A 15,275-nucleotide genomic window follows, 5' to 3' on the forward strand; every position below is an offset into this window, starting at 1 on the left:
TAACCAATGTGACCTTCGTACTCTGAAGGTCACGTGACGACCCTGTTTGTTTGGGGGGAAATCCTGAGCTCGGCTTTTAAACCTCCGTGGCGTCGAGCGCTGTTCCCGCTCAGCCGTGTCACCAAAACGCACCACAGCCTGGACAAATCGCGAGGACATGTTTGCATCAATGTTTTAAAGTTTACAAACACATATTAAACATTTACATTAAAAGGCTTTAAAAGTAGAAAAAAACGCCAACATAGTGCAGCGACCCAGTCAGGGGTGGAGAGCAGCCGCTCGCCCGCTCTGAACCAGATACTGCCAGTCTGTGAATTACGTAGTTAGAGCAGGTCTCACCTCAACACACTGTCACCGTGCTGAAGTGCCCTTGAGAAAAGACGGTGACTCCGCCTGATGACTGTGTTTGTTTTCAGGCAGAGCTAACAAAAGAGTGGCGGATGCTGAGATGTCAACATGTCAGACTTCATAACCGAGGCCACCGATGCCGCGGCGCTCAATCTGAGACGTTCAACCGGCGCATTACAGCCTCTCCCAGCGATCCGTCTTCCATAAGCATTGCCTCAGACTCTCCAAGAGGCCGACCGGCTCAGAACTTTAGCTTTGCTGATAAATTGCGGCGTGCCAGTGGGGAATAGCAGGTACTTTAAAATCTGCAGTATGGATTTCAAAACACAACATGTTCATTTGTCTTGTTCAACAGCACAAAGACGTCGACACTTAAGGCAACGCTGGCTGCTCTCAACCCGTGTGTTGGACACCACAGCACAATAGAGCACATTTATATAAAGTCTTCCATAATTTTCCATGTTTGCATGCACATGCAGTAGTAAAAATACAGTTAGACCAGAGGATATAGTATATATACTATTTGAAAAAAGTGTAAAAATCCAGTGCGACAGTCATTGAGTTCTTGAGGTTTACGTGGTCGTAATCAAAGGTAACGGATAAAACAGCCAATGAGATGATCCGATTGGAGGAGGTCAGCGCCCACTGCGTTGCATATTTAAGTTACAAAAATTGAATTTGAAGGAGCTGAGGCGTGAATCGATGAGTTAAGCCCATTTGTTTTGCCTTTACTCAGTTATTTCTGAGCGTTCAAATCCCAATTAAGGCAAAAAAGCACTCAGGCAGATAAGCGTTACTTCTCCCCTCTATCTGCCTGTTAGATCATGTGATGCCTTCTCAGGTTCCTGTTGAAATCACTTAGCAGCTCCGTGCTATATGTGGATCATCTCACCTACTGTTTCACATGCTGTTTGTCGAATGAGACGTCCTTGATTTCCCAAACATTTCTAGATTGCACCACAACAGCGATTCTTCACATCGACATACATTTATCTACAAGCCCTTATACAAAAGGGAGAGAGGAGTCATGTTTGGGAAAACAAAGAGAGAGAGAGAGAGAGAGAGAGAAAGAGAAGAGGAAACAAAGGGACAGAACACATTAAAACACAGTATCATCATAAGTTTGGATCAAAAAACAGTTTACAATTTACAGCAAAAGTAGAAAAGTCACTCTTAGACCTTGATATTTCCTCACAGCATCATCTTTCTAGAATCCAAGGGGCCAAAGGGGCCCCTGAACACAACTCACAGCACATTTCTTTGTATGACAAATCTTTGAATTATCGTTATAGAAAGCTGAACTCAGACTAGCCAGCACCAGAGACATTCCATCACCCTTGCTGTGGCCCTGCACATCACAGCAAATACGCTTCCGCAGAGAATTTCTAGACGGGACAAAAAAAAAAAGTTGAAGGTCCACAACCAGAAGCTCTCTGCTCATCAAGGCACATTCAGGACTCCTACATCCCCGCAAAACTTATGCATAACCTGGGTGAAGCCACTCCCCCGTGGGAAAGGCCCGGATCTGGGCCCGGCTGGGTTTGGAACCCTTGGAGAAAAGAAAAAGCCGCCGCGGAGACGAGCCGGAGGAGCCGCTTCACCCTCCACCCTCCACCCTCCACATTCCTGAAAGAAGGAGGACACCCACTCCCTTCCTCCTCCTTTTTTATTTAACACAACACCGCCCTGCACTCGGCACACGCGCGGGCCGACGAGAGCGGAGGAGCTGCCCCCTTGTCTACTGCGGTTGTTGTGGAAACCAGCCCTAAGTTTGGTCGGAACTGGGCAGCTTGAATACACTGCTACTTAATGTGCACTCGGGGTCGGGCGAGGCAGTGCTGCGACATTCAGACACACTCTCCGCTTTGCACACGTCTCCTGTTATAGCTTCAATATATTCCTTATTAATAAAACCTCTCTGGTGAAAGCGCTCCAAGCATTTAAGAGTACATTTCCACAGGACTTTGAACACTGTACAATGAACACACCCCAACCAGCATCTGGATGTGTGTGTGTAAAAAAAAGGGGCAGAGTTCTATAGGCTCCTTGACATTGCTCTCCAAACCATTAACTCCACACAAACACACACACACACTCAGCCCACCTGCTGCCGCTCTATTGTTCGGTGGTATTTCTGCTGAACACAGGCGTGTGTGTGTGTGCCCCTCGGCCTGCAGGTCCTACACACACACACACACACACACACACACACCCCACGGGCGTCTGCTGGTGCGTTTTATGGCCAGTTAGATCTGGGTGGCCGGCTAATCAGCAACCGCAGAGACGAGGGGCCTCCTGACTAAAGGCACAACCCGTCACTTTGACTTAATCAGTAACTTCTGGAGCCCACTGATCCTCAGCCAATGTAAATAACACGTAAAGGATTCACTGCACGCTACAGCTTGTCTTCAACCGATATAGATTTGATCTGATCATCTTGCGCATCACATCGACACACCGATACACACTGATACTGTAGCTTAGATATACTTTACTGCAGCTTAACCTGTATACACTGTAGCATAAATTGATGTATAGCATATAATAGGGTCAGCCTCTTGTCACAAACAAGTCTTGTCGTGTATGACATATTGATCTCAGCTAAGATAAGGTTTATAAACCAGGAATGCTTATTAAACTGTCACCGTATGAGCCGCTGTTAAAGCCATCACTGCCCACTGGCTAAGCTGGAAGCGTGTATGTATGTGTGTGTGCATGTGTGAGACGGCGCGTCGCTCATAACTCACCAGCTGATTTTTATACCTTTAGTGAGCAGAATAGTGCTATCTTGTTTTATTCAGCTTATAAATCACGGATGAATGCTCTGGCCTTTAATAGGCCGCGGCTCGGGGGGGGGGGGGGGTCATAGAACAAAAGCCAGGCCAGGCGCTCGCAATGCATTTGAATGTATGTAGATGTGTAAAATAAAAAGGAAAAGAAAAAGTTGTCATAAGTACTTGCATCACTCAGGTCGGAGCCCTTTGATGCCAACTTTTATAATTCCGTCCCTGCAAAACACTAAATAATAGGGAAGTTTTGGGAGCTGGGTTGTAAGACGAGTAAGTGATGTCATGGCATCGGGAGGAACGCGGCCATATGGCATGTCGCTGGCATCGTGGGGGATATCAATCGGGGGGAGTGAAATGTGGAAGTGTCGCCATCCCTCTTTCCTCAGCCAGTTCCGCCCAGAAGGAATTTAATTATCCATTACACCCTCACGTCCCTACAACATGTTCATCTGCTGCCGAGGGAGAAACATGAGAGCGTCACAATCACAACCACGCGTCTGAACATCACTCAGGGTTCAGTTTGATGTGTGGATTTCTACGTGCGTATTTTTAAGTACTGGAATTCAGCACATTAGGTCTTACTGCACCTTAAGTAATGAGGGATGGTTACATGCACTGATCACCAAAACAAAACCAGCAGAAACAGATGAGGAAGCAGGTGAGAGTGAGACAGGTTTGGGGTGAGAGTGATACAGGTCTGGGGTGAGAGTAAGACAGGTCTGGGGTGGGAGTGAGACAGGTCAGGGGTGAGAGTGAGACAGGTCTGGGGTGAAGGTGAGACAGGTCTGGGGTGAAAGGTCAGGGTGAGACAAGTCTGGGGGTGAATGAGAAATGTCCTGCAAGGGAGGGAGAAAGGTCCGGGATGAGAGTGAGACAAGTCTGGGCTGAGAGTGAGACAGGTTCGGGTTTGAGAGTGAGACAGGTCTGAGGTGAGGGTGAGGCATGTCTGGATTGAGATGTGAGAGTGAGACAGGTCTGGGTTGAGAGGTGAGAGTGAGACAGGTCTGGGTTGAGAGTGAGACAGGTCTGGGTTGAGAGGTGAGAGTGAGACAGGTCTGGGTTGAGAGTGAGACATGTCTGGGTTGAGAGTTGAGAGTGAGACAGGTCTGGGGTGAGAGTGAGACAGGTCGGGGGTGAGAGTGAGACAGGTCGGGGGTGACCCACTGAAGTCGTGTCTGGACACTTGGTAGACTTGAGGCAGGTGTTTTTATTTTCATGTTCTACAGCATAACATTGTGTACAAAAACCCATTTGTAATGAATATGATGATATGAGGAATCGCACACTGCATGGATATTATAGCACCTCCATACTGCCACGCCCCCCCTCCCTCCCTCCCCTCCCCCCCCACGGAGAGCACAGCGCCGGCGTGCAGGCGTACATGATCCCACACACACACGTGGGCTGAGCCTCTCCTAAAGCACCTAAAGAGCCAAGACCATCTCGGTTTCCGTTGGTACCCGATCAGCCTCGGTTTCGGTTAAGAGTGACCTTTGGGTGGAGAAGGTTTGGGGATATCAGGATCACATAAACTAATGTACACCCGGGAACTGATACATGTTAAACACAGGCATTGAAATGTAACCTAGACGCTTACAAACGTCCACTTTCAAACCAGTTTTGCAAGATTGTAAAGGAAGACTTCAGTCCAAGCTTATAGGTGTTGGTGAAATGACCTTTATGACATCCCAGGGGTCAATTCCTGCATGTTTGTAAACTAAAATCAGCTCTGAGAGAAGCTTTAGTCTTCACTTATAGACTTGTTGCCTTAAAGCACCAACAGGAAACAGCCCTGATGATGTCACAGAGGTCACATCCTCCACAAGACCACCACACTGAACCTGATATGTAACGTTGGCAGAGTCCCCATTTAACCGGGCTAACCAGGTAGTCAACGGCAACCAAGATGTTCTCAATATAATGATGCAGGCCAGGTCAAAGTTCACAAACAACTCCCAGGTTCCTTGACAAACGTGGCAGGAAATCTCCTTTCCAGGTCATTTGGAGCGAACAAAGTCTGGGCTGCTCTTGTTTTGGTCAAATGTAATTATGAGCCACCGGATGAATCAAACACAGCGAGAGTCTTAGGCTGTGTTCAGACCTGTGGTTTGTTTGCTTTGTTCCGATTCGGGAGTAAGTGCTCCAAATGATCCAGGTCTGAATCCAGCCTGAATCTACATGCATGTGGAATTAGCTGCCAGGAGACGCTGCCACCCGCCATGTCCAGGCTCTCCAGCACCTCAGAATGATGTGAACTGGGGAGTCGTTCCTGAACCACACACCGATGAAGGAGACGGTGGATACACACACACAGACACACGTATATGAAAGCACCATGATGATGGAGCGAGGGTCGGTGGCGAGTGTAATGCAGCGCCGGCTCGCCCACACCGGCGTGCTGTGGACCGGACCGAGGCGTCGGACCAAACCATCCTTGAACTCCACATTATTGGCTTGACAGGAGGGTCGTGCAAACCTGCTGGGGGGGGGGGGGGGGGCGGGGGGAGCGCCACAGGGTGTTTGATGTATAGGTGTGGAACAAGCGAGAGGAACGTTAGCCCCACACACACACTCTGCCCGGGGGCAACCTTCACTTGTCCCACAGGCGTCACGTACACCCGCCCCACCCGCCCAGCACCACCGCGGAGATGTCAATCAAACTAATTGCGAGCGGACCCTCGTGACACCACGAGAGGGCAAGCGGAGATGAGATAAAGGCTTTTAACCAACGGAGGCTTTCCGCAGGGGCGAGTGTGACGTGAAGGAGCCTCCGGGTGGTGGGGGGGCAGGGGGGCAGGGGGGGCTCGGGGGTCACGCTCACTGAGAGGAGCATAACAAACAGAGAGAAGGAAAACGGCGCCTGGCTTCACTCCTACAGTTACAAGAAGGGAGGAGGGGGGCAGAACATGAAAACAAAATCCATACACAGCATATATATATATATTTATGTATATATAAAAAAAACAAAACAAAAGCAGCCAAATCTGTCTCTCTCTGTGTGTGTGTGTCTTCTTGAAGTGGAATATGGATTTGTCACATCTCCTTAAACAACAACAACACGCTTTAAAAGGTTAATCCAAAATGCAGAACAGTCACCCCACAGGCTGAATGAGACATTATTCCCTCATGTTACGTCCGTGAGGCTACAGATAGAGCGGATAGAACGGATAGAGCGGCTGCCGTGTCGGTCAGAAGCAAAGGAGAGCTACGTATATATACACACACATGAACGTACGGGGGGGGGGGGGGGGGGGGGGGGGGGCGGGATTAAACACAAACACACACGCGGCAGAACAGAACAGAGCTACGATCTGTGAGTGCGGTAGTTGTGAATATCAAACTGCCGAGCGTCTGAGTTTATTAGCTGGTGTTGGTATTTTGAGTATTTCCTGTATAAAACCATCCTATAGAAACCACCGATCATCTGTACTGACTGAAGCAGAGAGCCAATGAATGGACAGAATGGCAACGTGCCTGTTTGTGGTCACGCTCTTAGCTTCCCGGCGTTTCTGTCCAGCAGTACGTTTACATGCACGTTAAGGCAGTAATGCGAGTACGCCGCATTCGGGGAAGGGAATTAGCTGTTTGCAGATTATACATGATGGATCGCTTCCAAGCTTGAAAAATCAATATACTATCACATGATCTGTTAGACAAACCCAGAATGGACGCGTCGCCTTAATCGCATTAGAGTGCGAGCTTTACGGTGCATGTTAGCGTACTGACAGCTCCAGGTAACTAAAGTTGGTCTGTCTGTCTCTACAAAACACTGTAAACTATCTTGACCTTGTCGTTTTGTTTCCTGCCTTTGAGCCAAGCGGGAGGCTGAGTTTCCACCGACCGATTGGCCGGTGGCGTTCTTTGTACTTTGTCTTAAAAACGAGGTGACGAGCCAATCGGGAGGCTCCTTTCAAGGTCCGAGACGAAGCTTTGCTTGCGTCTTGCCAAGAAGGTAAGTGACAACACCAAAGGAGTGATCTCATTAAGTGCTTAGAACCGTTTCCCGCCCTTCCCCAGAGCTCTCAGAGCAAACAGCAGGGGGGGTAAGTCCAGACTGAGGGGGGCGGGGTCATTTCTTTTAAAGTAATGCTTCCTTTGAAAACCTGCTGAGCTGAAACGGAGAAGAGAGAAAGATGTTCTTCACAAACACACCAAGTGCTCAGGTACACACATACAGTCTACAAGTGCCTCGCTTTTGGTTTGGAGCCCCTCCCCCTTTTGGTTAGCCGGCCCCACCAGAGGCGCCGGCGTGTCGCAGGTAAACACAAGAGTTCATTCCCCTTTGGGAAGGTGTGAGAGTTTGTCGTGAAGGAGGAAGAGGAGGAGGAGGGCGACGTCTGTATGCGGCGAACGAACTTTGATGTTTACGTTTCCCGTCGCGATGTTCCTTACGCGCTCTTTCCCGAACAGGGGGCTGGTAAACAGTCTTGGTTACACCATAAAGAAGGAAAACACATCAACAACATCCAACATGGCACCTTAACAAAAAAACAAAAAAAACAGAAAGAAGATAAGAAGTTTTTTTTGGTTGCAACGTTCTGGTGTGTGGTGAAGGAGAGAAGAGAAGAGACGCTGCAGACGGGGGAACATCCAGGTTGAGCTGCTGGTTTTTGCTTCCGTATGAATCAACATCCCTGATAAAACAAAGGGAAGGGATAAAAAAGTGACGTAGAAAACAGTTCCCGTCTCCTGCAGTCAGTGTGTGGGGGATATACAAGTGTGTGTGAGTGTGTGTGAATGCTGAAACGGTTTCATGTGGTACATCCCTGTCGAGGTCCATTTGCTTTCCCTGCCTGTATTTTGTGTCTTCTTTTTTCTTTTTTTTTTGCATTGATCATTCACCTCGTGTGGGCCTCTTCCTCTCTCACGCTCTGCCTCTCTCTCTCTCTCCTTCTCTCTCTGGCTCCTCTGCTCTTCTTTTCCTCCCAATCTGTCGTACGTTCCATGAGAGTTTGAGGAGAGATTGGTGGAGGGAAGGTTGTTTGTGATATTTGGGTATCGGCGGTGCAAAAAAACAGAACATGGAGAAGTCCCGGAAATAGAGAGATGAAGAGGAGGAGGAGTGAGAGCGAAAGGCTGTGAGCGACACCTCCACATGCTCTCGTGTCGCGCCTCCAAAAACTGCGGTACAGCTTCTTCTCTTCTTCTTCTTCTCAGTAACAAAAACATTACTTCTTCTTTTTTTGGGAGGAGGACAAAACACACAAACAAAAAAAGCTTTTGTCCTTCCTCTGGACCTGCTCCTCTAAAAACCAACAACACTGAACCCAACAGGGAAAAAAGAAAAGAAAATTATGGAAATTCTTGGATTTTTTTTTTTCTCTCTTACATTGTCTAGCTGCACTGGGGATTCCCAGAACCGGGAGTGAAGGGAATGGCGGCGGCAGCACTGGGAATCCTGGACGGCAATGTAAAAGCACCCCCCCCCCCCTCCTGCTAAACCTGACGGACAGAAGCGACTTTTGAGCTGAACACAAAACGAATGCATGCAAAAATGAGGCCCCTCCCCCACCCTTTCTCTGGCGAAAGGCGCCTGTTGGCGTGGTGGCGGCGGGGTTCGTCTCAGTCGGTGAACCTCTGGCAGGCCTTTTTCCAGCGGCAGGCTGTGCACCACATGTCGCGGTTCTCCATCCCGTACACCTTGCGGCACTTTTTCCCCTCGCCGCGCACCTTCCGACTGAGGAAGAGGAGAAGAAGAAGAAGAGTGAATTTGTGCAAATGAAGGTAAAGTAGATCCATTCCGGCTTCCTTCGAACTGTCCAGTCCCGTACCTGAGGGCCGTGGAGGCTCTGGGTGGAGACGAGAGGGCGGCGATGGTCTGGCAGCGCTGCTCGGCGAAGCTCTGGCTCTTACTGGGAGACACCTGAAGGAGAAGAGGAGGAGGAGGAGGATGAGGAGACGGCGTCATGAAAACACACAAGCAGGAGCGACGTGCGATGACCCTAGCCGTTTCTGAAGCCGCGTCCTTACCGCGTTGCCGGTGAACGTGACCGGCGGCGACTGCCAGGAGATGCTGAAGCTGGAGCTGTTGGTGGGCGTGAAGCTGGTGCAGACCGAGCCGCCAGAGTTGCTGCCGCTGGAGGGGATGGACACGGGCGCCGTGGCCTGGGGAGACAGAGGGCGAGGGTCTTTGTTGTATGAAACTAATGCACACACACTCCTGCATTTGGTGTAACTCAGTTGACCACATTATTTAGCTTTCCGACGATTGTTTCCTCATTATGTCTCAAATGATTGTTCAAGCCGACGGCAATGTGTGTGTGTGTGAGTGCAGAGGTCGCTGTAACATCATTAGTTTTTGTAAACACAACGACACATTTCAGCATAATGAGGACGCCGTTAGTGCCGTGAGACACAAAGATGGAGTTGTATGATTAGAGAAAGCAGGTGTGTGTGTGTGTGTGTGTGTGTGTGTGTGTGTGTGTTTGTGTGTGTGTCTGTGAGAGAGAGATCTGATTGTTGTGTTGCAGTGTGTGACCAGCAGAGAGTGTATTGATCCAGAGGAGGCATTGATCTTTTATCTCCATGTTAAGATGAGAGTGTGTGTGTGTTGTATAATTGATCTAGATCTCGCCCATGTGTGTGTGTGTGTGTATAGGCTGCACGTGCCCACTCCAGCGGGACCCCCCTCTCACCTGGTAGGCATGGTCCGTGTGGATGAGGTAGAGCGCGCTGGGCGCCGAGCGGCTGAGCGGCGTGATGCCGCCGGCGTGAGGCTCCTTGGCGTCGACCGGCGGCAGCGGCGGCTGCGGCCTGTGGGAGTCGAACGGCTGGCCCAGCGGAGGGAGGGGGCAGGGCGGCGGCGGGGGCGGGGAGAGGACGGAGGGCGACACCGGCGACAGGCTGCTCAAGCCGTCGGCCACCGAGTCGGTGTTGAGCTTGATCTCCGTGTAGTAGAAGTCCTCCTCGCCGTCGCTGCAGTCCGAGTCGCAGTTGCGCCTGAGACACGGATGGAGGTGATCAGACCGGAGCATCGGGGCTGCAGCCATAGATTACACCTTACACAATCACATGTGACCCCACCTCCCCCCTCCCCCTCCACATTAATGCCACCCATCCACCCAGCACCCACAACATGCGGCGTGAGCGAGCGGCGCTTCACTGTAATTGAATGTCAGTGTGAACGTGTGATAGCATTGTTCTCCTCCTCGCTGCTTTCCAACGCCATCTACACCAACCCACAAGTGTTACCGTGGCAATAATCTGTCAAATATTAATCTGCTGTTTAGCCATGAAGGTAATGGAGGGTGTGCGTGTGCGTGTGTGTGCGTGTGTGTGTGTGTGTCTTACCCGAGGTGGATGGTGCGGATGTGTCTCTGGATGCCGGCGGCCGTACTCAGCACCTTGCCACAGTTCTTCCACAGACACTTGAACATCACCTTCATGGAGTTCTGCCAAAGCAACGTCAAAGGACATTTTCCAGTCAATCTTTTCGGTCACTGAAAGGGGAAGGAAATGTCCGTCGCTCATCGTACAGACGGCTCAGTCTCGCTGTTTGCTCGTTGACTCGATTAAGGCCAAAATGTGAGTAATTGCGGCATACAGGTGACAGATTTATTGCCTTAATCCGAGCATAATCAAAGTTTCTACGTGCTGTTTAACTGAGCGAGACGTCACTCCCTCTCATTTCCATCATCTCAGCGGCCCTTGAGCAGCGGCGGTGTGCGTTGCCGGGGTCTCGCGTGTCACGGAGGCGAGCGAGCTGTCACGCCGCCTCGTATTAAAAGGCGAGAACGCCGCCGGCTCTCTCGGCAGGAAAGAAAAAAGGGGTCAGGAACTTGTCTGAGACGCTGTCAGATAACACGGCGGCCGGTCGGTTCCCTCTGCTGCCGTAGTAACCGGCGCGGTTATTGGTTACTGCAGCGAGTCTCACTGAGCGACGGCCGGAGCTGGAGATGGGACAGGTACGCGTCTCTGTCATTACTCGTATCTTCACATGCAGAAGAGACGCATCTCATTACTTCTCTGCATGCATATTGCTTTGTCTCTCGCTCGCTCTCCCCCTGTGTGTTTTCTTCATCTACACACGTTCCCTCCTTCCCTTCCCTCTCCTGTTGCTCCATACGTGTGCGGCGTCCCCAGATATTTGTCCTTCATAATTACAACTCACCTCACACACGTGCAGCTGCCCGCAAATGCCAGTAATGATTTGAATACCTGCCTCAGCAAACATAAAGATTGGGCTTTGTGTCTCCGCTCTCACAAATCGATTGGCAGACTCCCGGGGTGAGCTGCACATCAGCGCAGCGCCGTATTAATTGGCGACTTAAACAAAGCGGGGCCTAGAGGAGCCGAGGGAGAGCGGGAGATGTATACATGCGGGGCCGAGTGAGAGAGAGAGAGAGAGGAAGGTTATGGATGAAGAATTGAAAGGGGAGTAGTAGGACTCACATGATGGGGGGGGGGACAGCATGCAGGGCGGATGGAGACAAAAGCATGACTTACATAAACACACACACAAGCTTACGCCACACACACACACACACACGATACTAAGATTTCATGCAAAATGATCTACACACTCTCTCCAGGCGAGACAACAGTGTTTGGCGCCCCCCATTTAATTAACTGTGAAATGCCTCTTTAAAGGGAATAACACACACACTTACACACGCGCACACACACACCAAACAGGCTTTTGTTCGCCAAAGACAAAACAATGCATGAGGGAATGTGATTGTTGCACGTGTTTGCATTTCTGAAGGGGGGGGGTAAACATCTCCTGAAAATGAAATCAGCCGTCTCAACAATAGTTTGATAGACGGGTCTATAACACCTTCTATAATGGCTCAGGGTGGGGGAGGGGGGGGGGGGGGAGGGAGTGCAGGAGGACACACACAACGCTCACGGGGTTTTTTGTCTTTTTTGTCACGCCATGAAAACAATGCAGGGTCTGTCTGCTGGCTGGATGTGTAATTACAGTAGAGGAGCTCCGCCGGCGCTCGCCTCTCACATTGTTGCGAGTCGCTCATCGCTCACGATACGTTAAGACGTCAAGAAAGGGAGGAAAACCTTGGAGACGCCTGCAGGAATGGAGACGTTCCACCGCAATTTTCAATCAGGCGAGAATTAAGTTGATTGGCGAGCAAAGCAGCGGCAAAACAAATCCCATCCAAGTGCTGTGAGGGAGGGATCTGTACAGTGAAGTTTGGAGGATGTAACTGTTCTCATTTCAGTGTAAATAGCTTCCCTCACCTTGCGCTTGCGGGGAATGGGCTCGTCGAAGAGCAGGCTGCTGCCGTCCTGCTCGTCCAGGCTGGGGTCCTCGGGCCCCGCGGGGCCGGGCCCCACGCCGCCCAGGCTGGGCACGCGGAAGGGCTTGAAGCTGTCGGCGCAGAGCGGCGGCGACGGCGTGGACGGGTTGGACTGGTCGCTTGGGGCCGACCAGCTCCAGTAGCCCCCAGAGGAGCTGTTACTGGAGGGGGTGAAGGGCCCGGCGGAGCCATTCTCCTTCCACGAGCCGCTGAAACCCTCTGAGGAAGGAGAAGGGACACAGGCGCAGGAAAGGATGGAGAGAATGAACTGTTAGCTTGGCACGAGGGTGGAGATAAATGAATGAAGTACAACAATAAATCTAACATCCTTAGCTGAGAGTTGCAGATGGTGCGATCTCAGCCAAACATGTGGGCGTTAATCTGTCACTGATGAAAGATCAAGACTTCCAATTAAGTTTCCACGTTTTTTATTTGCACTTCACACAAAGAGCCTCCAGCTGTGACTGAGACTGGAGGAGACGCAGGTTACGCTCCGGCTTTGTGCCTCTCTGGAGACGCCTTCAAGGTCTCGGCGGTTTTAGGAGCGATACAAGAAAAGAAAGAGGGAAAATGAGCGACTAAAAACCTTCACCTTCTCAAACTTGAGACTGGGGGAGAGATGCTTTATGAATAGAGACCGTATACATATATACGACGAAACAGGAAGTAGCTGAGCGCGGGTGGGAGAGCGGCTTATCTCCGTGTTTTTCTTGGATGTCACAGCAAATTAAACGGATGGATGAAGTTAATTACATGACGAGCAGTTTTTTCGCCGAGATAAGAAAACACCTTTAGATGATAATTAGAACTAATTCATTTGCATGTGGCAGAAACTCAAGAACGACACCTACGGCGCTCCACTTGGCAGGAATCTCAATGTAAAACTTATAGCCATCCTAACGTATGGCCTATATGCCTCTGCCGGTGTGAACGCACATTGTATGATCTCAGACGTGTGTGCGAATGTGTGTGTGTGTGTGTGACATGCGTACGAGTGCATTACCAGAAAAAGTAGCGGTATTTAAAATCCAATTTGTGCAGGGGGGCGTGATGCATGTTTAACATCCTGTGTGTGTGTGTGTGTGTGTGTGAGGCGGTGATAACACATGCACGGTGGCTGGAGGGTCGCTGCACGTCTGCCTGGCTGGGCTGGCTGCTCGCTCTATCCAGCGTGTGATTGCGGTGACAGAGGCGCTCTGGAGCTCTGCCACGGCGGCGGCGGAGTGGCAGCGATCCAAACTCATTGTTGCCCCGCGTGTGGATTTGCAGGAGTCGGCCCATTGATGGGAGGGGGGGGGGGGGACCCGAGAGCGTCGCAGGTGGCAGTCATTTATCAAACTAAGCTCGCGTTTGCCCCTAGCCAAGATAACAAGCGTGAGAGGGAACGGAGGGCGTTTCTAGATGGATGAAGACGAGGCGAGGCTGAGGTGATATTTCTTCAGCTAATCGTCTGTGATATTTCTGCGTCATTAGAAGAAAGAGAAAGGGAAAGAAGAGAGGTTTGGATTTAAATCTGTGATACTAATCCCTTCATGCTCGTGTTTCACCTGCGTCGGTTGTTTTTCTTACAGGATTACTTAAAAGGATTTGATTTGATTTGATTGTGATTATTCAGTGTTTAATGTGAGGAGGGAAACATCCCAGAGAGGGAAACATAATGATGTCATTGACTTCAACTCACCGCAGACTTTGACAGGGGGGCTCCTCACCAGCGGGCTGGTGGAGAGACTCGTCAGCACCATGGCAGCCGTCACTTTGTCCATGTCTACTTCTTCCTCTGACCGTCTGTCAAAAACACAACAGAAGAAGAAGAATTAGGAATAAACCTCATCACCAGAAGCTCAGGCCGGTTGCAGTTGGATGGATCAAACTAGCCTTACAAATGCTAATCCAGTGTTACAACACACACATCGCTATTTGTCTTTTGTAATTGGTGCCAGACACACACATATACATGCACCCACACACACATTATAAGACAGGCTTCTTAATCTTCTCCCATGTATTCCTCAGACAGACGATCCCTGAGATCAAAGAGATGTCAATAGCTTCATTACCGACAAAGCACCTATGGTACATTCTCTGCAATACCGTAACAAGCAGTGCGTGTGTGTGTGTGTGTGCGTCTGTGTGTGTGAGCTTTGTCCCGTACAACATTGATAGTGCGGCGAAGCCAGAACGATCAAAGCCAATTCTATTACAATGATGAAATCTCCTGCTGCGGTGAAAAATACATGACATCAGCCATCAGACGCCGCGCTTCTTCGAGGCCTCGGAGATCAAACGGAGCCCACGCCGCCTCCTTACTGGCGCGCACGCAGGAAATAAGCTGCCGTTACAAAGACGCCGCACTTTACCGGGACCTGACAAACTAACAAATACACACTTGCAGGCTCTTAATTAGACACACATCGTCTTGAGCGATAACAAACCAAGATGGATCCACATGAAAAGGGCGTGGTGCGGAATAGGGGAGGTCATACTTTGACAGAGAAGATCGAAGGCTCTATTGTACTTGTACTATCTGCATTTATCGACATTAGAATGTGACACACTACCTCCATAAGAGTATGAGTGTCCGCTTGTTTACTGTAGAAAGGCTGACTCTTACAGGAACAGCACGTTTTCCGAGTGTTGTTTTGCAGTTTGAAGATTGCAGTACTGTGACGACGCCAACAAGCCGTGTGAAGGCAGAGGACTGGAAGAGTTAAGCAAAAATGATCAGCGAGTGACCTTATGAGACACACAGATGTGAAACAGAGCAACATTTATGTCTGCGATCGCAACTGTGCAGTGTCGGGGGGGGAAATCTGTGCTCGGCTTGTAATGCGAGCGCGATGCAATTTTGCACGGCACATAAAGTTCAGGGCCAGACTCTCGAACA

General features: G+C 50.2%; 1 protein-coding gene across 2 annotated transcripts in view; it reads right to left on the reverse strand.

The window, feature by feature from the left end:
- Positions 1–169: 169 nt before the first annotated feature.
- znf704 (zinc finger protein 704) overlaps positions 170–15,275 on the reverse strand; it is a 46,915-nt gene continuing 31,809 nt past the window's right edge. For both annotated transcript variants that reach the window (XM_076149869.1, XM_076149868.1), the window contains exons 3-9: positions 14,073–14,176; positions 12,333–12,610; positions 10,428–10,528; positions 9,773–10,076; positions 9,108–9,242; positions 8,909–9,000; positions 170–8,814 (exon numbers count right to left, since the gene is read on the reverse strand). In XM_076149869.1, the coding sequence (XP_076005984.1) occupies positions 8,700–8,814; positions 8,909–9,000; positions 9,108–9,242; positions 9,773–10,076; positions 10,428–10,528; positions 12,333–12,610; positions 14,073–14,176 (1,129 nt within the window). In that variant the 3' untranslated portion in view covers positions 170–8,699. The remainder of the gene's footprint in view (positions 8,815–8,908; positions 9,001–9,107; positions 9,243–9,772; positions 10,077–10,427; positions 10,529–12,332; positions 12,611–14,072; positions 14,177–15,275) is intronic.

Source organism: Genypterus blacodes, unplaced genomic scaffold (assembly GCF_046128005.1).
Source record: "Genypterus blacodes isolate CSIRO-AG114 ecotype Tasmania unplaced genomic scaffold, CSIRO-AGI_Gbla_v1 ptg000048l_1, whole genome shotgun sequence".
Classification (NCBI taxonomy): domain Eukaryota; kingdom Metazoa; phylum Chordata; class Actinopteri; order Ophidiiformes; family Ophidiidae; genus Genypterus; species Genypterus blacodes.